The 25,950-nt window shown below is 47.4% G+C and overlaps 1 protein-coding gene across 3 annotated transcripts; it reads right to left on the minus strand.

The window, feature by feature from the left end:
• Positions 1 to 17,785: 17,785 nt before the first annotated feature.
• On the minus strand, positions 17,786 to 25,447 carry Myorg (myogenesis regulating glycosidase (putative)). 3 transcript variants are annotated; one of them, XM_045141995.1, is made up of 2 exons: positions 25,349 to 25,447; positions 17,786 to 21,930 (listed from the first exon to the last, which is right to left on the minus strand). In XM_045141995.1, the coding sequence occupies exon 2, from the start codon at positions 21,854 to 21,856 to the stop codon at positions 19,703 to 19,705; it is 2,154 nt and encodes a 717-aa protein (XP_044997930.1). In that variant the 5' UTR covers positions 21,857 to 21,930; positions 25,349 to 25,447; the 3' UTR covers positions 17,786 to 19,702. The 3 variants fall into 3 exon arrangements, with proteins under 3 accessions (XP_044997930.1, XP_044997931.1, XP_004658426.2); XM_045141996.1 differs by having other exon boundaries at positions 25,207 to 25,447; XM_004658369.2 differs by having other exon boundaries at positions 25,163 to 25,445.
• Between the last annotated feature and the right edge of the window lie 503 nt (positions 25,448 to 25,950).

Consider the following 25,950-nt stretch of genomic DNA (forward strand, 5'->3'; position numbering starts at 1 on the left):
TGCAAAGCCTAAGGACCCATGTTCAACTCTCCAGATCCCACATAAGCCAGATGTAGAAGATGATGCAAGTACAAGGTTGCACATGTGCACAAGGTGGTACACACATCTGGAGTTTGATTGCAATGGCTGGAGGCACTGGAATGTCAATTCCCAACCTCTTCTGTCTCTCACTCTCATTAAAAAAAAAAAAAAATTAATGTTTTGCTGTGTATGGTGGCACATGACTTTGATCCCAGCACTCAGGAGGATTGCTGTGAGTTCAAGGCCAGCTTGAGTGAATTCCAGGTCAGCCTGGGCTAGAGAGAGACCCTACCTTGAAAAAAATTCAATTTTATCTACTGCAACTGTGATTAAAAGGCATATTTTGAACTGGAGAGATAGCTCAGCAGTTAAGACACTTGCCTGCAAAGCCTAAGGACCCAATGTGATTCCCCAGTACCCACATAAAGCCAGATGCACAAGGTGGTACATGTATCTGGAGTTCATTTGCAGTGACTGCAGGCCCTGGTGCACCCATTGTCTCTATCTGCCTCTCTTAAATAAAATTTTATATATATATATGTTTTTTGAGGTAGAGTTTCACTCTAGTCCACGCCGAGATGGAATTCACTATGTGGTCTCAGGGTGGCCTTGAACTCACAGTGATCCTTCTACCTCTGCCTTCTGAGTGTTGGGATAAGAGTGCATGTCCATGGCTGGCCATTAAAATATTTTTAAAGACATACTTTATTTTATCTCTGAGAATTTTTTTTTTTTTTTTTTTGCATTTGAGACAGGATCTCAATTATGTAGCCCAGGCTGACCTCAGATTTACAATCTTCCTGCCTCAGTCTCCCAAGTGTTAGGATTATAGGCATTCAACACCAAACCCGACTTAAAAGGCATGTTTTTTTTTAATGTTTTATTGACAACTTCCATATGTAGAGAACATACACCATGACCATAATAATCATCACCCACCACCCTTTCTTTTCCCCCCTCCCAAAACCCTCCTCCACTGAATTCCTTCTTTCCAACTAGGGTCTCTTCTATATTGATGTCATAATTTTCCCTCCTCATACAGGTCCTATGTTGGTAGTGTCAGCCACTGTAAGGTCATGAATGCCATGGCCGCTTTTGTCTAGAAGATAGCATTGTAAGCACTCCTCCCCTTTCTTTGGCTCTTACATTCTTTCTGCCACCTCTTTGCAATGGGCCCTGAGCCTTGCAGGGTGTGATAGAGATGTTTCTCTTAGTGCAGTGCTGAACACTCCACTATCATTTCTTCCCAGCTTAAAAAGACACATTTTGAAAAGAGGCTTTTGACCCTATAAGATAAATAAAACTGGTTTGGGTGTGAGCAGAAAATGTTTCATAGAGCCAGTGAAGTTCTTTATGAGCATATGTAATGTTTAACAATACTCAAGTATGAAAGGACGGAGAGATAGGAAAAGAGGAACCAAAGAGAAGGGAAAATCACTTTCAGTAGACAAAGAACATTCAAATTACAGTTTTTTTCCTTCCCTTAGGTCAAGCCCCATACAGAAACCAACAGTAGGTAAGGTATGTTGATTGTAAGGGTGAAATAATAATAGTTGACACAGGTCACCCAGTATGCCCTATGGCTAGTACCAGGCTTCTTTTCATTTATTCTGGAATAAATGGTTTCACTGTAACTTAAGCTGACCTAGATTTCATGGCTAACCACTTGCCTCAGCCTCCAGGTGCTGGGTTATAGGCATGAGCTACTACACCTGGCTTGGAAGCTTTTTTAATTTTTATTTATTTATTTTGGTTTTGTGAGGTAGGTTCTTACTGTAATCCAGGCTGACCTGGAACTCACTCTGTAGTCCCAGGCTGGTCTTGAATTTACAGCAATCCTCCTACTTCATAAATAAATAAATAACAACAACAACAACAACAACAAAAACCCCAAGACTTAAATATTAAGCAAGTACCTTTAATTGCTGAGTTATCTTCTCAGCCCTGAGACACAATGTATGTATCATAAAATCCATCTTTTTTTTTTTTTTTTTTCTTATGGTAGAGTCTTACTGTAGCTCAGAATCACCTGGAACTCATTCTGTAGTTCCAGGCTGTCTTCAAACTTACAGCTATTGTGGTGAGGACCCCCAGGGAAGACCACTGGGACACCAAATAATAGGAAGGAACCTTTATTGGCTGGCCGGCGACTACACCCAGGACTTGGGGGCCTGAATGCAGTGCCAAGCTGTATTTCAGTGCCTCTTTTTTCTGTGGTTTTTTGAGGTCGAATTTCTAGTCCAGGCTGACCTGGAATCCACTGTGTAGTCTCAGGGTGGCCTCAAACTCATGAAGATCCTCCTATTTCTGCCTCTTGAGTGCTGGGATTAAAGGTGTGCACCACTATGCCTAGCCAGGGCTCCTTTTATAGGAGAAAACCATAAGACTTCACATCTTAGTTTTACAGTTTATAAGTTCAGTAATCATAATCTTACAAAAACAAGAGTTAATTTCAAATGATTTCAGGAAAAAAAAAAAAAAAAAAAACAGGAAATTTTCCAGAATCTCCCCTCCCTGCATTTTCCTTTCCTGCAACTGCAAGCAAGCAGCAGTTACTACAGAAGCTAAAGACTGCAGTTAGCAATAGCGAGAAAAACATCTTGTCTTGTGGTGACCCATTGTGTTAAAGCATGCCAAACATAAAGTTCAAGAGCAGGTGAGACCACATCCTAAGGTACCAGCTAAGTTGAACTCCCTTATATGAATTCACAATATGGGGTTACTTATGTCCTTCTCCAGGTTAGGCACTTGTCACACAGTAATCCTCCTATCTCTGCCTTCTGAGTTCTGGGATCAAAGGCATGTGCCACTAAACCCAGTGGTAAAATCCATCTTTAAAAAAAAAAAAAAATTGGGTTGAAGAGATTGCTTAGTGGTTAAGCGCTTGCCTGTGAAGCCTAAGGACTCTGGTTCAAGGCTCGATTCCCCAGGACCCACGTTAGCCAGATGCACAAGGGAGCACACGCATCTGGAGTTTGTTTGCAGTAGCTGGAGGCCCTGGCATGCCCATTCTCTCTCTCTCTCTCTCTGCCCCTTTTTCTCTCTGTCTATCACTCTCAAATAAATAAAAAATAAACAAAAAATTTAAAAAGTTACTTATTTGAGAAAAGATGGAGGGAGAGAGAGAGAGAGAGAGAGGAAGAGGCAGATAGAGAATGGCATGCCAGGGCCTATAGCCACTGCAAATGAACTCCAGACGCATGTGCCACCTTGTGCATCTGGCTTTCATGGGTACTGGGGAATCGAACTGGGGTCCTTAGGCTTCGCAGGCAAGTGCCTTAGCTGCTAAGCCATCACTCTAGCTCTAAAATCCATCTTTTTAAAGAGTATAATTTAGTAGTTTTAGTTTATTCACAAGGTTATGCAATTATTACCACCACTCTTTAATTCTTGAAGATTCTCAACTCTGCCCCCAACAAAAAAAGAAATCCGGGCTGGAGAGATGGCTTAGCGGTTAAGCACTTGCCTGTGAAGCCTAAGGATCCCGGTTCGAGGCTCGGTTCCCCAGGCCCCACGTTAGCCAGATGCACAAGGGGGCGCACGCGTCTGGAGTTCGTTTGCAGAGGCTGGAAGCCCTGGCATGCCCATTCTCTCTCTCTCCCTCTATCTGTCTTTCTCTCTGTGTCTGTCGCTCTCAAATAAATTAATTAATTAAAAAAAAAAAGTAAAAAAAAAAGAAATCCTCATTCTCTTTAGCGGTCATTTTCATTTCTCCCTAGCTACCACTAGCTTACTTTCCATGTGTGTATTTTCCCATTTCCAACATTTCATATAAATAGAATCAAAGCCAGGCATGATGGTGTATGCCTTTAATCCTAGAACTTGGGAGGCAGAGGTAGGAGGATCGCTGTGAGTTTGAGGCCACCCTGAGACTACAGAGTGAATTCCAGGTCAGCCTGAGCTAGAGTGAGACTCTACCTCAGAAAACCATAAATAAATAAATAAATAAATAAATAAATAAATAAATAAATAGAATCATACAACCAGGCATGGTGGAGCATACTTATAACCCAGCTCTTGAGAGGTGGAGGCAGATGGATCAATTCAAGGTCATCTCAGCTACTTAGGATTCAAGGCCAGTTTGAGCCACTTGAGACCAATAAATAAGTAAATGAGTAAATAGATTAAAAATGGAATCATACAATATGCGGCCTTTTATATCTTTTACTTAGCATATTTCCATTAAAACTTCATTCCAGAGCCGGGCGTGGTGGTGCACGCCTTTAATCCAGGAGGCAGAGATAGGAGGATCACCAAGCGTTCCAGGCCACCCTGAGACTACATAGTGAATTCCAGATCAGCCTGGACCAGAGTGAGACCCTACCTCAAAAAAAAAAAACAAAAAAACCAAAAAAAGCCGGGCGTGGTGGCGTACGCCTTTAATCCCAGCACTCGGGAAGCAGAGGTAGAAGGGTCACCATGAGTTCAAGGCCACCCTGAGACTACATAGTTAATTCCAGGTCAGCCTGGACCAGAGTGAGACCCTACCTTGAAAAACAAGAAAACAAAAAAACAAAAAACAAACAACAAAAAAAAAACCCTTTACTCCAGCCAGGAATGATGGCACATGCCTTTAGTCCCAGCACTGAGGTAGTAGGATTGTCATGAGTTCAAGGCCAGCCTGGGACCACAGAGTGAGTTCCAGGTCAGCCCGGGCTAGATTGAGACCCTGCCTTGGAAAAACTAATAATTTTTTTTTAAAAAAAATTAAATTTTTATTAACATTTTCCATGATTATAAAAAAAAATCCCATGGTACTTCCCTCCCTCCCCCCTGACACTTTAAAATAATTTTTAAAAACTCCTATTTCATGACTACTATTATAATAGCTTTATTGAAATATAACATGTATGTTATATAAAACACACCTTTTTGTGTGTGTTTTTTCAAGGTAGGGTCTTGCTGTAGCTCAGGCTGACCTGGAATTCACTATGTAGTCTCAGCATGGCCTTGAACTCATAGCAATCCTTCTACCTTGCCTTCTGAGTGCTGAGATTAAAGGTGTGTGCCACCACGCACCGCCTACAACACCTATTTTAGTTAATTAATTAATTTACTTGAGAGAGTGAGAAAGAGAGAGAGAGAATGGGCATCTAGGACCTCCAGCCACTGCAAGCAAACTCCAGACACATGTGCTATCTTATGGAGTCTGGCTCACGTGGGTCCTGGGGAATCCAACGGAGGTCCTTTGGCTTTGTAGGCAAATGCCTTAACTGCTAAGCTGTCTCTCCAGCCCATAAAACACCTGTTTTAAAGTGTACAATGATTCAGTGATTTTAGTAAATAAATGGCATTGTGGAACCAGTCAATTTTTTTAAGATTATGAAATGAAGTTGTATTGTCAAAATCATACCAGTGTGTAATCATAGCACAAAAATATAGAAGCCTGTTTAAATGGTAACTTTGAGTAATTAATTCAATTTTAGAACATATTCATTACCCCCTAAAAGAAACCCATACTCATTAGCAGTCACTCTGTTTCTTCCTAATTTTCCCAACTATAAGAAACAAACGAGTCTACTTTCTGCCCTTTATAGATTTGCATATTCTGAACATTTCATGCTCATACAATGTGAAGCCTTTGTGACTGTCTTCTTCCACTTGGCATAGTATCTTCAAGGTTCATTCATGTTGTAACGTATTAGCACTTCATATTTTGTTGCTTAGTTATAGCATATTTTATTTACACAATTTGAGTTGTTCTTACTCTTAGCTCTTAGCTATTATGAACAATACTGCTATGTGCATTGTGTATAAGTTTTTATTTCCTTGGTTATGCCTAAAAGTAGAATTGCAGTATCATACAGTAGCTATATTTTTAGTCTATTTGGCTGATTTTTAAAGAGGCTGCACATTTTACATTCCCATCAGAGATGTTTGAGGGCTGGAATATCTCCACATTCTCACCAACACCCTCTATTATCTGACCTTTTTTTTTTTTTTTTTTTTTTTAACTTATAGCCACCCTAGTGAGTGCTAAGTGGTATTTCACTGATAATCTTATTTGATTGTCCTTATGGCTTATGATCTCTGGTGTCTATTCATGTTCTCATTAGCCATTTGTTCATCTGAATGTCTGTTCAGATCCTTTGTTGTTTTTTTTAAGTTATTTGTCCTTTTAAAATAATAATAATAATAATTATTATTTTTTTTTTTTTCGAGGTAGGGTCTTACTCCAGCCCAGGCTGACCTGGAATTCACTATGGAGTCTCAGGGTGGCCTCGAACTCACAGCAATCCTCCTTCCTCTGCCTCCCGAGTGCTGGGATTAAAGGCGTGCGCCACCACACACCCGGCTCTTAAAAAAAATTATTTGAGAGGGAAGAAAAGAGGCAGGGCGGGGGGTGAGAGTGGGCGCACCAGGGCCTTCAGCCACTGGAAACAAACTCCAGATGCATGCGCCCCCTGTGAGCATGTGTGACATTGTGCGCTTGTGTCACTGGGTGTCTGGCTTACATGGGACCTGGAGATTAAAACATGAGTCCTTAGGCTTTGCAAGCAAGCGCCTTACCCACTAAGCCATCTCTCCAGCCCATTATTTGTCCTTTTATTATTGAGTTGTAAGAGTTCTTTGTGTATTCTAGGTACAAATCCCTTAACAGATACATAATTTGCAAAAGTTTTTCTCATTCTTTGGACTCCTTTCACTTTCTTTTTTTCTATTTTAATGTAGACTATATATGGTGGTGGTGGGTGGTGGTGGTGGTGGTGGTGGTGTGTGTGTGTGTGTGTGTGTGTGTGTGTGTGTGTGTATGCGTGCGTGTACAGATGCACTCACCCCATGAGCATTGTAAGGAGGCCTAAGAAGAACTTCGGGTGTCTTTCTTTTATCATCCATTAGTGTTTTTCTTTCCTCATGATGGGGTGTCTCCTTTAACTCAGAGCTGCTCTCTGTCAATGAGCCCCAGTGATTCTCTGGTCTCCATCCCCTCACGGTGAACTGGAGTTACAGATGTGCATGGCTATGCCCAGCTTTTATGTGGATTCTAGGGAGTCCATCTTGGTAGTCTCCAGCCCGCGAGGTCCTCAGGCTTACGTGGCAAATACTTCTAACTGCTGAACCATCTCCTGGCCCCATCACTTTCTTTTTATTAAAAAATACTTTTTGTTTGTGTGTGTGTGCACGTCCCATGACATGTAGAGGACAACCTTGAGGTGACTGTACTCTTCTACCTTCTTTGGGACAGGGTCTCTTGTCAAACACCAGACTAGCTGGCCTGGAGCTATGGATTCTCCTAGCTGTACCTTTCATTTTTTTATAGGTGCATTGAGATCATAGACACATGCACCACTTTGCAGCAGACTTCTACGTGGATGCTAGGGACCAGTTGGCAGGTTGTGTAGGTAGGTGCCTTTTGACAGCTGAGCTATCTCCCCTGCTCTTCCTCTCATTTAAAAAAAAATATTTTTATTTATTTATTTGAGAGTGACAGAGAGAGAAAGAGGGAGAGAGAGAGAGAGTGGGTGCGCCAGGGCCTCCAGCCACTGCAAATGAACTCTAGACGTTTGTGCCCACTTGTGCATCTGGCTAACGTGGGTCCTGGGGAATCGAGCCTCAAACCAGGGTCCTTAGGCTTCACAGGCAAGTGCTTAACCGCTAAGCCATCTGCCCAGCCCCTTTTTTGGATTTTTGAGGTGGGGTCTCTAGCCCAGGCTGACCTGGAATTCACTCTGTGGTCTCAGGGTGGCCTCATTGGAGATCCTCCTACCTCTGCCACCTGAGTGCTGGGATTATAGGTGTGTGCCACCATGTCTGCCTTCCTCTCACGTTTTTTTAAAATAAAATTTTTATTTATTTATTTGAGAGTGACAGATGGAGAGAGAAAGAGGCAGATAGAGAGAGACAGAGAATGGGCACGCCAGGGCTTCCAGCCACAGTAAACGAACTCCAGACGCGTGTGCCCCCTTGTGCATCTGGCTAACGTGGGTCCTGGGGAATCGAGCCTCGAACCGGTGTCCTTAGGCTTCACAGGCAAGCTCTTAACCGCTAAGCCACCTCTTCAGCCCTCCTCTCACTTTTTTTTTCATTTTTATTTTTTTGGTTTTTTGAGGTAGGGTCTCACTCTAGCCCAGGCTGACCTGGAATTCACTATGGAGTCTCAGGGTGGCTTAGAACTCACAGCGATCCTCTTACCTCTGCCTCCCAAGTGCTGGGATTAAAGGCATGCGCCACCACGCCCAGCTGATTTTTTTGGTTTTTTGAGGTAGGGTCTCACTCTAGCCCAGGCTGACCTGGAATTCACTAAGGAGTCTCAGGATGGCCTCAAACTCACAGTGATCCTCCTACCTCTGCCTCCCAAGTGCTGGGATTAAAGGCGTGCGCCACCACGCCTGGCCCTCTCACTTTTTTAATGGCATCTTTTAAAGCACAGAAGTTTTAAATCTTAATCAAGTTCAGTTGACCTATTTTTTCTTTTGTTGTTTGTATTCTTAGTGACATATATCTTAGACACCATTGTCTGATCTAAGGTCACAAAGATTTACATGTATGTTTATTCTGTGGCACCAGTGCTAGGGCCTCCCACATGCTAAGCAATATATCCCAAGCCCTCCATTTCTTTCCTTTTCTTTTTTTACCTAAGTGAGATAGGGTCTTGTATAGCCCAAGCTGCCCTCAAACTTTCTAGCCAAGTTTGACCTTATGCTTTTGATCCTCAAGTGCTGGGATTACTGGCAGGTACCACCATGCTTGTTTTAGGGGATGCTGGGAACTGATTGAGTTCTGCACAAACCGGGTTTTGTACATGCTGGACAAGCACTCCATCAACTGAATTATATCTCCAGCCATTCTATTAATTGGTTGATTGATTGATTGATCAATTGATTTATGTGTGGGTATGTTTGTATGGGTGCGTGCCTGCCATCATGCAGGTGTGGAGGTCCAGAGACATCAGGTGTTTATCTTCTCCTTCCTTCTTTGAGGCGGGGCCTCCTAGTATTTTGCTGTTGTACGTAGCAGTCCAGCTGGCCTGCAATCTTCCAGTTCCCCTGGAACCTCCCATTGCTTTATGGTGTATTGGGATTACAGGCACAAGCAGCATTTTGCATCTGGCTTTATGTGAATGCTGGAGACTGAACTTGGGCTTGCAAATAAGTGCCTTTACCTCTGAGCCATATTTCCAGCCCCTTCTTATTTTGAGCCAGGATCTCACTAAGTTGCCTCACTAAGCTGGCCTTCAACTCACTTTATATCCCAAGCAGGTCTTTAACTTACAATCCTCCTATCTCAGCTTTCTGAGTAGCTGAAATTATAGGACTCCACCATCAAGATCAGCTCTTCTAAGACTTGTAAAGTTTTAGCTATTACATTTAGGTTTGTGATCCACTAATTTTGCATGTGATGGGAGACACATGATCTAACATCAATCCTATATATTTTTTTTTCTTAAACATTTTTTTTTGAGGTAGAGTCTCATTCTAGCCTAGGCTGACCTGGAATTCACTATGTAGTCTCAGGGGGGCCTTGAACTCACAGTGATCCTCCTATCTCTGCCTCCTAAATGCTGGGATTAAAAATATATGCCACCATGCCTGGCCACTTTTTTTTTAAATTTAAAAATTTTTATTAACATTTTCCATGATTATAAAAAAATATCCCATGGTAATTCCCTCCCTCCCCACCCCCACACTTTCCTGGCCACTTTTTATTTTTATTTTTTGTTCATTTTTATTTATTTATTTGAGAGTGATAGAGAGAGAAAGAGACAGGTAGAGAAAGAGAGAGAGAGAGAATGGGCGCGCCAGGCTTCCAGCCTTTGCAAACGAACTCCAGATGAGTGTGCCCCCTTGTGCATCTGGCTAACGTGGGTCCTCGAACCGGGGCCCTTAGGCTTCACAGGCAAGCGCTTAACCTCTAAGCCATCTCTCCAGCCCTGGCCACTTTTTTTTGTTGTTGCTGTTTTGTTTTTTTGAGGTAGGGTCTCACTGTAGCTCAGGCTAACCTTTAATTCACTATGTAATTTCAGGCTGGCCTCCAGTTCATGGCAATCCTCTTACCTCTGCCTCCTAAATGCTGGGATTAAAGGCGTGCGCCACCACGCCCAGCTTAAAAAAAATTTAATTTAAAGAAAGTGATGGGAAAAAAGTATTTGATGGGGGCTAGAGAGATGGCTCAGCAGTTTAAAGGCACTTGTTTTCAAAGCCTGAAGGCCTGGTTTTAATTTCCCAGTATCTACATAAAGCCAGATGTACAAATTGGCACATGTCTGGAGTTTGTTTGCTGTGGCACTAAGTCCTGGTGTGCCCATTCCTATTCATTCTTTCCCTCTCTCTCTCTCTCTCTCTCTGCTTGCAAATAAATAAATAAGTACTTTTTTTTTTTTTTTTTTTTTTTTTGGTTTTTCAAGGTAGGGTCTCACTCTAGCTCAAGCTGACCTTGAATTCACTATGTAGTCTCAGGGTGGCCTCAAACACTCAGCGATCCTCCTACTTCTGCCTCCTGAGTGCTGGGATTAAAGGTGTGCACCACCATGCCTGGCCTAAATACATTTAAAAAAAAATTTTTATTAGCATTTTCCATGATTATAAAAAAATCCCATGTTAATTCCCTCCCTCCCCCCCACACTTTCCCCTTTGAAATTCCATTCTCCATCATATTAGCTCCCCATCACAATCATTGTACTTACATATACACAATATCAACTTATTAAGTACCCTCCTCCCTTCCTTTCTCTTCCCTTTATGTCTCCTTTTTAACTTACTGGCCTCTGCAACTAAGTATTTTCATTCTCACACAGAAGCCCAGTCATCTGTAGCTAGGATCCACATATGAGAGAGAACATGTGGCGCTTGGCTTTCTGGGCCTGGGTTACCTCACTTAGTATAATCCTTTCCAGGTCCATCCATTTTTCTGCAAATTTCATAACTTCATTTTTCTTTACTGCTGAGTAGAACTCCATTGTATAAATGTGCCACATCTTCATTATCCACTCATCAGTTGAGGGTCATCTAGGCTGGTTCCATTTCCCAGCTATTATAAATTGAGCAGCAATAAACATGGTTGAGCACGTACTTCTAAGGAAATGAGATGATTCCTTTGGATATATGCCTAGGAGTGCTATAGCTGGGTCATATGGTAGATCAATTTTTAGCCGTTTTAGGAACCTCCACACTGATTTCCACAATAGCTGGACCAGATTGCATTCCCACCAGCAGTGTAGAAGGGTTCCTGTTTTTCCACATCCCCGCCAACATTTATGATCATTTGTTTTCATGATGGTGGCCAATCTGACAGGAGTGAGATGGAATCTCAATGTAGTTTTAATCTGCATTTCCCTGATGACTAGTGACGTAGAACTTTTTTTTAGATGCTTATATGCCATTCGTATTTCTTCCTTTGAGAACTCTCTATTTAGCTCCATAGTCCATTTTCTGATTGGCTTGTTTGATTCCTTATTATTTAACTTTTTGAGTTCTTTGTATATCCTAGATATTAATCCTCTATCAGATATATAGCTGGCAAAGATTTTTTCCCATTCTGTAGGTTGCCTCTTTGCTTTTTTCACTGTGTCCTTTGCAGTGCAAAATCTTTGTAACTAAATACTTTTTTTTTTTTTTTGCTTTTTTGAGGTAGGGTCTCTCTCTGGTCCAGGCTGACCTGGAATTAACTCTGTAGTCTCAGGGTGGCCTTGAACTCACGGCGATCCTCCTACCTCTGCCTCCCAAGTGCTGGGATTAAAGGCATGCGCCACCACGCCCGGCATAAATACATTTTTTTAAAAAGTGTTTGAGGGCTGGAGAGATAGCTTGGTGGTTAAGGCGCTTGCCTGCAAAGCCTAAGGACTCATGTTCAAATCTCCAGGTCCCACATACCCAGTAGCTGTGATGCACACACAGTGTTGCACATGTGCAGCAAGGGGGCACGTGCACACACCTGGAATTTGTACATCTGGCTTTACATGGGTCCTGGGGAATGAAACCTGGGTCCTGTGGCTCAGCAAAATGCTCAGCACTAAATGAGACATCTCTATCACCCCCTGTAAGGATCAGGAACGTTGCAGAAGAGGAGGTAGAAAGAATGTAAGAGTGAGGATGGGGAAGAATGCTATGGAACACTGTCTTGTGGACATAACATGGCCACTGCATTCATGACTTCAGAGAGGATTGTCTACCTGAACAAGACCTGCACAGTATTGGGCCTGTCAACACTCCATCATGGATGGCAGAGGAGGACAAATACAAACAAGCATCAAAGAGAAGAAGGACTAGTTGAAAAGAAGAGGTTCGGGGTTGGAGGGGTGGTTTAGTCATTAGGTACTTGCCTGCAAAGACCCAGGTTTGATCCCCAGGACCCACATAAGCCAGATGCACAGGGTGGTACATGCATCTGGAGTTCGTTTGCAGTGGCTGGAGGCTCTGGTGCACCTATTATCTCCCTCTCCCCCCCCCTTCCTAAATAAGTAAACAAATTTTTTAAAAAAGGAAAGGTTCAGTGGAAGGTGGTGGGAAAGAGAAGACAAGAAAAGGTAATGGAATGGGGCTAGAGAGATGACTCAGCAGTTAAAGACACTTGTTTGCAAAGCCTGACAGCCTGGGTTCAATTCTCCAGTACCCACATAATGCAGTGTGGAGCATGCATCTAGAGTTTTACAGTGGTAGGAGGTCCTAGTGTGCTCATATTCTTTCTGTCTTTCTCTCAAATAAATATTTTCAATCAAGTAAATAAATATGTAAGGGCTGGAAAGATAGCCCAGCAGTTAAAAAGGCACTCACTTGCAAAGTCTGATGGCCCAGGGTTCAATTTCCCAGGTCCCACATAAAGACAGATACACAATGTGGTGCATGTGTCTAAAGTCTTGATATACCATCTTTCTCTCTCTCTCTGCTTGTGAATATAAATAAAAATTTAAAATATATACAAAAAAGAAAGGATAGTGGAGGTAATTCTGATAAAAGTACATTGTATAGGGCTGGAGAGATGGCTTAGTGGTTAAGGCACTTGCCTGCAAAGCCTAAGTACACATGTTCAAATTTCCAGGTCCCACATAGCCAGATGCAAAGTGACGAAAGCATGCAATGTTGCACATTCGCACAAAGGGGCAAGGCGTCTAGAGTTCGTTCACAGTGGCGGAAAGATCCTGATGTGCCCATTCTCTCTCAGTCTGTGCTTCTTATTGTTCGTTTGTTTTGTTTTTTTTGAGGTAGAGCTTTGCTGTAGCCCAGATTGACCTGGAATTCACTATGTAGTCTCAGAATGGCTTCCAATTCATGGCAGTCCTCCTACCTCTGCCTGCCAAGTGATGGGACTAACGGCATGTGCCACCACGCCTGGCCCTGTCTCTGCTTCTTTCTCTCTCAAAAATAAAATAATTAATGAGTGCATTATGTACATATATAAGAAAAGAGAAAAAGGCTGGTGTGGTGGCTCGCAACTTTCATCTCAGCCCTTGGGAGGCAGAGGTAGCAGGATCACTGTGAGTTCGAGGCCACCCTGAGACTACATAGTGAATGAATTCCAGGTCAGCTGGGGCTAGAGTGAGACCCTACCTCAAAAAAAAAAGGAAAAAAAGAAAAGAGAAAAGGGGGGCTGGAGAGAGGGCTTAGCATTAAGGTGCTTGCCTGTGAAGCCTAATGCCTAATGATACAGGTTCGACTTCCTAGCGCCCATGTAAGCCAGATGCACAAGGTGATGCAAGCGCATAGGCAGCACATGTGTACATGTGTACAAGGTGGCACATGTCTGGAGTTTGTTTGCAGTGGCTAAGGCCTTGGAATGCCAATTCCCTCTTTCTCTTTCTTATTCTCTCTCTCTCTGTCTCTTTCTCCCATAAAAAAAATAAATAAATAAAAGAGAAAAAAAGGGTTAAAGAGATGGCTCAGCAGTTAAGGCACTTGCCAGCAAAGCCAAAGGACCCAGGTTTGATTCCCAGTAACCATGTAAGCAAGATGCACAAGGTGGCACATGTGTCTGGAGTTTGTTGCAGTGGCTGGAGGCCCTAGTGAGCCCATTCTCTCTATTTGCCTCTCTCCTCTTGTTCTCAAATAAATAAAAATAGAAAAAATTAGGTTTTACCCCCTCCAGCCCTCTCATGGGCAGGAGTTTCTCCATGATCTGTCCTCTTTCCTTCTCTTAATCTCTAAACTTTAGAAAAGAAAAAATGAGCTGAGCGTGGTGGCACACACCTTTAATCCTATCATTCAGGATGCTGAGGTAAGAGGATCATTGTGAGTTCCAGGTCAGCCTGGGCTAGAGTGATACCCTGCCTCAAAATAATAACAATAAATAGGTTGAGTGTGGTGGTGCATGTTTGTAATCTCAGCTCTTGAGAGGCAGAGGTAGAACGATTGTCTCAAATTCAAGGCCAGCTTGGTCTACAAAGCAAGTTCCAGGCCAGCCAGAGTAACATAGTGAGGCCCTATCTAAAATAAATAAATAAATAAAACTAAATTTTTGACTGGGGAGATGGCTCAGTGCATAAAGTGCTTGCTCTGCAATTCTAGTACCTGAATTCAGATCCCCCAGACCCCTACATATAAGAGCCAGAAGCTGTGATGGGCTTCTGGAATCCTAGCATGTTCATCACAAGTAGGGAGGTAGGGATAGAATTTCCTGAAAAATCCATGAATGGAGCAGTGTTCAAAGAACAAGAGACCCTGCTTCAAATGAGAGTTGTCCTCTGTTCTCCCCTTCAGCAACTTTTAGTTCACACCCACACACTCACACACATAAAATAAACCAAAAGAAATAAATCTGTTACTTAGCATTACATAGCAATTTTATTTTATTTTTTAATTTATTTATTGAGAGAGAGAGAAGATGAGGATGCCAGGGCTTCCTGCTGCTACAAATGTACTCCAGATACATATGCCACTTTGTGCATCCGGCTTTACATGTACTGGAGAATTGAACCCCAGGCCAGTAGGCTTTGCAAGCAAGTGCCTTTGACCACTGAGCCATCTTCCCAGCCCTGTATAGCACTTTTAATAGACACTAAGTTGTTTTGTGCATTTGAATTTTCTAATAAACATTAAAAAATCACAATTTGGTAAAATGATGTGTTCTTTTTTTTGTTTTGTTTTGTTTTTCAAGGTAGGGTCTCACTCTAGCCCAGGCTGACCTTGATTTCACTATGAAGTCTCAGGGTGGCCTTGAACTCAAGGCAATCCTCCTACCTCTACCTCCTGAGTGCTGGGATTAAAGGCATGAACCACCACGCCCATTTTAAAATGATGTTTTAATGTAGGCTTGAAATCTCCCTGCCCTGAACAGGGATTGTCAAATTCTAGTCTGGCTTCTGTGCCATGGCTGGAGTGCCCAGACAAAATCATCGGTGGTCAGGATTAGGCTTGAATTTGCAGTCCAAAGTGGTTATGCCTGGGAGGCTCAACTAAGAGTGGATTTTAAGCATTGTGCAACTGAAAGGCTAATGGGGCACCTGGAGAGAAGAGGATGTGGTAACTGGGGGAACACTGTTAAGAGGCAAGGGAGGTAGGTAGCTCACCGTCTTGGTTTTAGACTTGATTTCATATATGAAAGGACAAAGGTCGGAAGGCTTCAATTTCTTCCCCAAGCTTTAGAGTGGCTTCTCACCCCCTCAGCCCCATAGCCAGCGGCTCCTCCTGGAGCACCCATTTCTCTCCTACCACCTCCTCCCGCCACGAGAAGCACCCATTGGATGTATCTCTGCTGGGGAAGGTTGAAGGTTTCCTTCCTAAGGCATATAATAGAACCTCTAGAAAATCCAAATGCCCTCTTGACCTTGAAAACAGTGATGTAAGCTTCCACAGAAGGTACTTGTTTGCTGACGACTTAACGAATGAAGAAATGAAGTTATAAAAAGTTTTTTAAGGAAATGAAGTTACAACAGGATATCAAATCAAATTCCTGTGCAGATGTGGGAGGCAGGTGAGTCTCTCATGCTTGGGTAGGCTGGTCTCTCGAGGTCACTTAGCCTGGTCCTTTTCTACAAGAGGGTAGGGCCGCAGGGCCAGCTTCCTGCTGCTGCCCCCTTGAGGCTGTGCTGTAGGAAGGCAGCCAGAACTTTGTCTTCCATCCTCTGCTACCCCATCATCCAGTTTAGGATTGTGTAATCAGGAATTCTCAACTGCACTCCTCAGGGACACGAGAGGAGCTTGGGAAGGCAAAACAGTCCAAAAATACAGAGTACAAGGGCATAATTTCAATTTTCTACACTGGGAGCACCCAGGAAAAGGGCCTGCCTCTCCCTCCACTTTTTCTTATCTCTTCCAGTGCCACCCAGAGACAAAGTCAAGGCTTGTTACTTAAGGCCAAATATCTCCCCTTCTGTTTAGCTGCTGGAAAGATCCTTGGGCATGCTGAAGTAAATGATTAGCTTTAAGGTTAAAAAAAAAAAATAGGTTGTGCCTTGGGAGCTAGGGTGTGTACTGGAGAGGGCAGGGTGTCAGCAAAAACCCACTGAGTCAAACAATGGGCGGAAAGGAAACCACCCAGTTGCCACTGCACTTTTCTTCAGGGCTGAGTCTAAGCAGACCTCTCCTGGCAGAGAAGGTAAGTACAGCTGTTCTAGGAACGGAGGGTAGGGTTTCCTCAAATGCTTTTTAAAATAGGCTTGTGAGCATGTGAGTGAAACAGGCAGAGGAGTGAAAGGATGCTTCAACCCCCGAGCTTGGATTCCCCCAACCCAAGGGACAGGACTGAATTTTGGAAAGGTCTCACTGGGTACTGTGTGAATTGGAGTGAAGGACCCACCAGTGCGGAGTCTGATGAGGTCTGATGTGAGACAGTGTTGGTAGAGTCTTAGACCATAGGTTGGACTTTAGGGGGTCCCAACAAACCAAGTTTGGCTAGTCAACCACTTCCCCAAATGGAGAAGAGCGAAAAGAAAGGGAGCTTTAACTAGTGTAACTGTCGTAGGAGGACAAGGGGACAAGTGTCCTCATCCTTTTCAGATGTACTGACTGGGCAGAATTACGCGGGAAGCTGGCGACAAGAAGCATGCATAGTTAATTAGCCTTGGTCAAACTGTGGTCTGGTTGATTATTATCTCAGGATTGGTCAAGCAGGCCTTGTCTACAATGAGAAAGTTGCATTTGCCCAGGGGTAGGGAGTAGTTTTGATCTCTGTCACAAGATGTTTATCAATACCACCGATTTGGTGTTCTTGGAATCCACAAAGACTGCAAGAAAGGCCAACTCAGCAAAGGAGACAGGTGCAAAATGGAGGCAGAGATGCCAGCTTTTGTCCTGTTTTTAGTTATCCATTCGATACCTGCAGGCCCAAGTGAAGAATTGTTGCTTTCAGAAAAAATAACCTTTAAGTCCTTTTATAGTAGTGACTAGAGGATGGAGAGGCCAATGCTGGCCCTCCACTTACGGAGGGGAGAAAAGCCCAGGGTGCTTGGTGAAGAGAGCCAGCAGAAGAATGCTTGCTCTGTGGCAAGATGTCAGAAGTACTTCACTCAGATCTGGAGGAACCAAGCCAACATTCTCTCAGAAACCCACAGCCTGCACACAGAGAGAAGGTGCAGCTAGAACTCGGCCCATTCATGTGGAGTTGGAAAGGAAACTGAGGTAGACTTTTGGAGCTACAAGGTCACAGAATGGCCGTTCAGGTCCTCCTCATTACCTCTACAGAAGGTTGTTCCCCAATGCTGTGTGTTGCCCTCCACCAAGGGTCTGGGTGCAAAGCAGAACAGTGAATTATGGCCATAAGGCTGGAACATTGAGTTCCCCAGAAACAAATGTTCAGGGAGAGAGATGAACTTGAACTTGCACCAGCAGGGATGGGGGACAGGATAAGACCAGAGGCAGCAAGGGTCACAGATTGTAAGCAATCAAACAAGAAATAGTATTATAATAGCTACCTTTTATTGAGCACCTACTTTGTGCCAGGCACTTTACATACATCTGTGCTTATTCTTACAATGACCTTGGAGGTAGACATTATTATCACTTTTACATAGAAAAGACTGAGGCTCGGTAAGGTTAAGCAGCTCATTCAAAGTTACATAGCCAGTTGATAAATGGATAGAATCACCACTGGAAGGCTGGGACTGTAGCTCAGTGGTACATGGCTTGCGTGGTATGCTTGGAGCCTAGGGTTCAATCTTCAATGTTGCCCCCCACCCAAGAAAGAGAGAAAGAGAGAGAGAGGGAGGGAGGGAGGGATCAGCAGCAGCACCAGCACTGGAGATGGGCACGTGTGGGGACCCCGAAGCTTTCTTCACGCGCTTTCCATGTTGAGTCAATAAAGGGAAGCATTCTGAGGTGGTGTGTTAGTTATGGCGCTGGCTGTACTGCCAGAGCTGCTGAGGGAAGCTGAGTTCCACCACGTTTCCCAACTCTCCCTCTGGCAAGTCCTTCCCCAGACAAAGCTGTAAAGTCAGGAAAAACTCATTCTGAATGAGGTTGACTGAAAGGGAAAACGGGTGAGATCAAAGACCTTAGCCTGTGTGTGTACATGTCACTCGTGTCCCAACCACACCACCATCAGAATAAGAACACTGTACATTTTTAGGCTGTACCTGAGCATGTGTACACAGAGACAGATAAGTAATCATGAAAAAGCTGTTTATTTCCTATCAGAGTCTCAGGGAAGCTACCTGGGAGCGGGCTAACACAACAATCGAAGCCCTAAGTTTGTCCCCTGCATCCTGTCTCCAGACTTATCTAGTCTTGGCAATATTGGGTGTTTTGTAGATTCAGGGACTCCTGGCAGCATTCTCTTATACAGGTATGCACGCACGCACGTGCACACACACGCATACGCATATGCATGCATACACACACACACACATTCTTGAGTTAAGGCACCAAGTCTGGCCTGAATGTCCCTGCATCAGACACATTTGGTCCAGGGCTGAGCAAGTGAGTGAGTGCAGGGTGGGTTAGTGCAGTGTTAGGAGTCTCTCCGCAGACAGAGGACAACGGTGATTGCTTCCGGCTGAACCCAGTCCTCCTGTTTCCTGGAACAGGGCCTCCTACTTCTTAATCAGCGGCCGAACCCTTCTCCACAGTGGGAGTGGACCAGGTCAATCACTGTTCAGGTATGTGCTGGGAACTCAGGTCCTGGCTTTAAACACCAAGAGCGCTTTCTAAATGTGGCAGGAACTATTTTGAGGCTTATAAGGAGGATAAAGTCCTCACCTCAGAAAGATAAGATGGCCACAAAGGTTAGAGGAAGGGAGAAGTTTCTGTTCGTGCTTTTAAAAGCAGAAAGCAGACCTCTGTCCTCTGAGCGCTTTGGCTTCTATCACAGGGAAGAGGTTTCTGCAGACTGGCGTGAGTGTGGAGGATACAGAGAGAATTGTGGGGGGGAGGCAGGTTGTCAGCACCCCCTCTCCCAGGTCCCACAAACACAGCAGTTAGATGGATCACTTTCCCTCCCCCCTTTGCGTGTGTGGGTGTGGTGTGTCTGCATGTGTGTCTGTATGTTCACATGTGTGCACACGTGTGTGGAGGCCCTAAGTTGATGTGGGGGTATCTCTCGATGACTCTGGGTTGACAGGGTCACCACACCCACCCAGCATTTACATGGATACTGGGTATCTGAGCTCAGGTCCTCTTGCCTTGTGCAGCAAGTGTCTTCCCACTTACCCCTTACCCATTTCCCTAGCCCCGAATGGAGCGCATTTAAGTCACCACCCACTTACTAGGAGGTACAGGGATGGGGGCTTCCTGGGGGTACGCGGTTTAGACGTGGTAGATGATTAAAAGTCCACACGAAAGCTTGGGCTAGAGCCGTGGCGTTCCTAGGTCCTGGGCTAGGACGCCCAGGTGAAGTAGGCGATCTCATCCAGGTCGACAGGGTAATCCGTGAGCAGTACCGGCGTCTTGTCGAACAGCTCGCCCTTGTAGCTGCGCCACTTGCCGGCGGGCAGGTAGACGTCGCGTTCCTGCTTGCCGGGCTCCAGGACTGGCGCCACCAGCAGCGTGTCCCCAATGAGGAACTGCGAATCGATGCGGTGAGCGGTCTCATCGCCCGGCGCGATCCACCAGAGAGGGCGCACGATGGGGTCGCCCGTGTCGGTGACCTCACCCGCCAGCTCCAGCAGCAGCGGCGCCACGAGCGAGGCCCGCAGGGCGGCGAGCTTGTGCGCGATGGCCACCACCTCCGCGTCGTACAGCCAGGGAGGGATGGAGAACTGCATGGCCGGCATGAAGGCGGCCACCTCCAGCCAGCGGATGTAGAGCTCGCGCTCGGGCCCCGGCCCATCTTCGCGGCCGGCCGTGCGCCCGGGCACCGCGTTGCCGCCCACCATATCGGGCAGGATGAATGGGTAGCCCAGCATGCTGACCGTGAGCACGGCCGGGATGAGAGAGCGCAGGCCCAGGTCGTAACCCCACACCGAGTCGCGGTCCACCAGGCGGAAGAAGCAGGAGATGTTCTGGGACTGGTAGCCCACGCGGACCTCGGCCAGCGAGAAGAAGGGCAGCGCCATCTCGGTGTAGCGCCGGCTCCACACGCTGGGGTCGGACAGCGGCCTGAAGGTGCTGAAGTCCCGCGGCAGGTAGCTGACCTCGCCCGCGTCGAACTTGAAGGAGGCCACGCTGTAGCGCGCGCGCAGCCGCCGCAGGTGGCCCTGGAACCAGTCGCGGGCCTCGGGGCGCGTGAAGTCGAGCACGGCGCCGATGCCGTTCCACCAGCGCACGAGCGCGGGCAGGCGGCCCGTGGGCTCGCGCACGAACAGCTCCCGCTCCACGCCCTCCCCGAAGCGCGATGAGTTGTAGTTGACGAACGGGTGCACCCACAGCGTGACGCGGAAGCCGGCGTCGCGCAGGCGCCGGAACATGTCGCTGGCGTTGGGGAACTTGACCTCGTCCAAGTCGAAGTCGCCGTAAGCCGGCGTGTACATGTCGTCGATTTCCAGGTGGCTGCTGTTGAAACGGTGCTGGCGGATCTGCTGGGCAAAGCGCAGCACCTTGTCCTGGTCCACGGCACGCCCGTACAGCGCCCACGTGGACCAGATGGGGTCCCGGAAGGCCTCGGCCGCCGGCACCCGCGACGGCTTGTTGAAGTAACGCCGGACCATGTACTTGTGGATGGACGTGACGTCGGAGCCCACGCACACGCGGTAGCTGAGCTCCGGCGCGGCGCCGCCGCGGTCCGCGGGCGGCTTGTAGGACGTGTTGTGGTAGCGCGCCTGCAGCCGCATCGACCGCTCCGTGCCGTTCCAGCCCAGGTGGAAGGGCACCGAGTCGTTGACCTTGATGGCAGCCGCGCGCGAAGACAGCCAGTAGCGCTCGAGGATGCCCCCGAAGGCCGCGTCGGAAGAGTACACGTCGCTCGTGACGAACGGCTGCGGTTCCTGATGGCCGTCCAGGCGGATTGGCCAGTGCTGCGTCCTCATCTCGGCGCCGCCGTACCAGTGCGCAGCTGCGTCGCCCAGGAACATGGCGTGCTCCACGGCGCGCCCCGGGGCCGTCTCCTCCCAGCGCACGCGGTAACACATGACCGTGTCCTTGGGCCGCACCGTCTGGATGAAGAAGTGCAGCGGGCGCCCGTCGGCCGCGCGCGAGCAGCCCAGGAGGGCGCCCTCGCGGCTGCAGGAGTCCAGGTCCAGCGCGCCCGAACGGAAGGCCAAGCGGAAGACCTGCTCGCCCTTCTGGTTGCGGATGGAGAAGCCGCCGCGGTTGAGGTCCAGCAGCTCGGCGCGCAGGCGTTCCGCTTTGCGCAGGGAGGCGCTGTAGTAGCACCAGGCCACGACCGCGGCCAGCACCAGCAGCAGCCCCAGGAATGCCGAGCCCAGCAGGGGCCTCAGCTCTTTGGTGGGCTTGGGTTTGCCAGGTGAGAAATTGTCGGGCAGGAAGGTGTACATGGCTGCTGCTGAGACGTCTTCGGGGCTCTTATGGCCCGCCTGGCGACCAGGGCGGTGGCGGGGGTAGGCCTGGCTTTTCTCGTGAAGATTCTGGGGCATCAGTCCCCCAGCTAAGAAAGGAGCGGGTGGTGGTGCGACCACACCGAGCCCATCTGCATCTGGCCTGTCAGCATCTGAAAGGGGGGAGAGAGAGAACTGAGCTTTCTCATTCCATAGCGTTTTCATTTCTGCAGCCAGGTAGAGGAGGTATATAGCCTGAGTTGTTTTTTTTTTTTTTTCAAGGTAGGGTCTCACTGTAGCTCAGGCTGACCTGGAATCCACTGTCTAGTCGCAGGGTGGTCTCGAACTCATGGCGGTCCTCCTACCTTTGACTCCCAAATCCTGGGATTAAAGGTGTGCGCCACCACGCCGTTTAGTTTAGGACAGCCTGAGTTTTGCCCTTCTTCTCATGGGCCCCAATGTTTGCCTAGTCAGGGCTATGGGGAAAATCATGCAATTGAGAGAAGGCATGTTTCCTCCTTTTCCTGGTGCAGAAACAAACCAGGAAGGGTGAGGTGTTGCCCAGTATTACAGGATAAATCAGGCCTCCCTGGCTCATACACGAGGGTTGAAGAAGAGGGTCGAGTCTACTAGAGGTATAGAGAGTAATGGAGGTAGTAACAGTACTAGATGGCGGACGGTTCAGTTTCTTGAGACTTAACGAGGTTTCCTTTCCCCAGAGAAGCCAGATGGCATCTGGAAATTAAAGAAGACACCCAAAGCCACACACGGTCACAGGGACTAGTTTGGAGGGACATAGGGTTCAGACATCAGGGCTGGAGTCAGGAGCTGAGCTAGAGTCCCGCTGTCTCAGATCTGCCCAGTTTGCCTTCAGACGCTCCCTGGCTCTCAGCCATTAACCACCAAGTCCATTTCTCCACCGGCCTTTCTTTTCTGCTCCCAGCATGACCTCTGTGGGTCTCCTAACTCCTTGCTTTTTCTCTGCCATTCACCTAGTGTTCTACCTCTGTCCTAGTTTGGACACGGTCACTTCTCCCCTACACTACTGCAACACTTCCCCAATAGGCCACCCTGCTCCCAACTTCTTTCCTTCTAGTGCCATTTGCTAATAGCAACCACAGTGGTTTCTCTAAAGCACTTATCAAACCACATCCACGCACAGCTTTGAGAGCTGCTCGTGAGCCCCACGATGAAATACTGAAGTGTAAGAACTGCATCTGCCAAGTGGGGTAGCACATGGCTGTGATCCAAGCCCTAGGGAAGCTGAGGCAGGAGGACCACAGACCTAAGGAATACCTGAAACTTACAGAATTGTAGCTCTGACCACATCATGTCTTGAGCTTTGATTGCAAAACTTACTTGAGAACAAAAGAGAGATGGGCTCTATGTAGCCCAAGCTGATCTGGAACTCTCTATGTAACCCAGGTGCCCAGTCTCAGAGTAGCTGGGCTTACAGGGATGCATCCCATGCCTGCCTTTGGCTACCTTTTTGATTGTGTTTCCAGACAGGCCTATCTTGTGACCACCAAGCTCATTCTCTCCCTAACCTAAATCCTTCAAGCCAACTGATTCAGGAGATTTCACCCACCTAGCCCAGTACCTACCCTCTCTTCTGCCTACCAGCTCCCCAGGGATCAGTTGCCTACCACTACTCATACACATTCTCATAAATGTATGCTAAGTATCCAGGTATGTCTGTGGGAAAACAGGCTTGGGGGAGAATGTGTCTCAGTGTCTTGCTAAAGGCCACTGGACCTTTCCTGATCTACCCCTCAGGGCAGAGTCCAACAAAGAAAAACAGCACCTGCCAGGTGCACACACAAGCGACATACTGCCAGCTAACCAGCTGCCTGAGTGCTCCTCAGCTGGAAGAAAGAAGAGAGGGAGACTAGCAGACAGTAATTAGCCTTATCCCAGATGCCAGCGTCTGTCTCTGTCTCCGGTGACTTCCAAAGATGCTGGAACTACTGAAGCGCTTCCACCTCTCCAGCTCCCCTAAGCAAAGTCTGTCAAGAATGCCAGGGCCCCATAAGGATTTTGACCTTGGATTACAATACACAGCACCTCCTGTATCCTGTTCCCCCCAAGTTATTTCCTCTCCTCAACTCCCTAAGCTCTCAGCGTCCCTGACCCCAAAGTCTGGAAAACCTCTTATTCATTTCCTCTCAGCCCACAAACCTTAGCTTTTCTCTTCTCCCTGTAAGTAGGAAAAAACTTCTGGAAGCACAATGGTCTTTACTGATACTTTTCAAAGGTAAGTGGAACCCAGAGAACTTGGAGGCTCAAGCCAGGTTTGCAGAACACTTATAATCATTCTTTTGCTCATTCATTCATTCATTCATTCATTCATTCAAGACAAACAAGGTTCCACTCTGGGTACTAAAGGAATAAAAGGAGAGGGCTCATATCTAAATAGGATAATCCGTCTGCTTCAAAAGTTCCATATTAAGTCAGCTATATGTCATGACCCAGGGAGGCTTGAAGAGGCCACCTTGGTGGCTTCAGAAGCTCGTTTCCACACGTGGGTTCTAAGAATCAGCTTTTAGATTCTAAGGTTCCTTGATAAATGAAGGACAAGAGCCCACAAACCTGGGCACCCATTCTGCTAGGGTACTGTGTTGATCTCCCAAAAGCTACCACAGCATTAAATACCAACACATGTGGAGCATCAGAGGTAGCTAGAATAGAATGTCCATTTTACAGTAAGAAAACATCTGGCCCAAACACAAAAAGGGTTTATCTGAAGTCATGCTTGACAGTAACTTTTCTTGTATCCAAAATCCCACCTCCACCTTTCCACAATGGAAGATCGAAGGCGATGGCCTAACGTGGCTGCCTGAATGCTGTGGCAGAAGCTGTGTGGCTAAGAGGGTGCGACATGCCTCCCATCAGAGGAACGTGGGTTGGTGAAGCCTGTCTTTTCAAGGGTTGCTGTTGCTGCTTGCCCCAGGCAAGCCAGAAAGATTTTAGGGGTACGAAAGGGCCAATTTTAATGGCATCTGGCATCATAGCTGTGGGGGAGGAAGTCTGTGGTTTCAAAGTTAGCAGTGGCGTTAGAGACCCCTGTAATCTGCCATCTGGCCAACCACAGGCTAATGGTAGCAGGTGGGATCTGTGGGGCGCGCCCCAGTGGGTTGTGCCTCTGGGGAGCCGCTTGCCACCCGACACTCAACCTCAGTCTTGGCTGCCAGAGCCTCGTCCTGCAGTCTAAGGGCGAGGGCCCAGCTCAGCCGAGCCATTCCCAGCAGTGGCGGGGAGGCGGGGGAGCGTGGAGGTGGTTGGAAATGTCAAAGGCAATTCGATCCGCCCATCTCCCTCTCCTGGCAGGAGAGAAGATCCACAAAGATCCAGTGACTGCGCCAACACAGCCTGGAAATACTCCACCACCCAACCGCGGCGCCTCACCCGATAGCCACACGGTCCAAAGGGGCAGACGAAGGTCAGGGGACCTGTCGCCAGCTAGGAACTCCGGCCCGAGGAGCGGCCGCTCTACCCGCGCTCAGCCGCCGACGTCCAAGCTCAGGAGTCGCGCTCCCTCCGCAGCGCACCCCTTCTCTCCGACCCAAGGGCCTCCCCGCTGGGCTCACTCACGCCAGTGGGCACCGGGCAGAAGCGGGGGAATCTTCGCGCAGATCCTCCGCACGCGAGGCGGACTTGAGCTGCCACTGCCTGGGGCCGGGCGCTGCGGGGCGGGCACCGCGGAGCCCCTCCTGGGTCCCGCCCCTCGGGCTCCTCGGCCGCCCAATGTGGCTTCAGGTCTTCGGCTCCGGCCCCGCCCCGTCCCCGCCTTTCAACCTCACGCGGACTCGATTGTCCCTTCGCCTCTACTTTTTTGTCGCCGCCTAGCTCTGCCCCTGGCATGTTCGGCCCGCCCCTGGCTTTGGGGGGGCCCTCGTGGCTCCATCTCGATCCGCCGTCGCTTACCCGGGAGCGAGCGGCGGGGCTCGGCCCCGGGCATGATGGGAAATGAAGTTCTGGGGGCGCGGTTTCAGAATGCTGGGGTGGTTGCACTCCCGGCTGTTTGGGATGTAGACGGAAAAAGAGAGGGAGAAAGAAAGACGCAGGGTAAAGGGGCACGGCTTTGGGATTCGTCCCCTCCCCTCCGGGTTTGCGCAGGGTGGAAGCCGTGTGGATATCATGTTGCCACGGGCTCTCAGATTTCTCCTAGGGAAAATAAACAGTTGGTTCTGTGC

The sequence above is a fragment of the Jaculus jaculus genome, chromosome 1 (assembly GCF_020740685.1).
Source record: "Jaculus jaculus isolate mJacJac1 chromosome 1, mJacJac1.mat.Y.cur, whole genome shotgun sequence".
Taxonomy (NCBI): Eukaryota; Metazoa; Chordata; class Mammalia; order Rodentia; family Dipodidae; genus Jaculus; species Jaculus jaculus.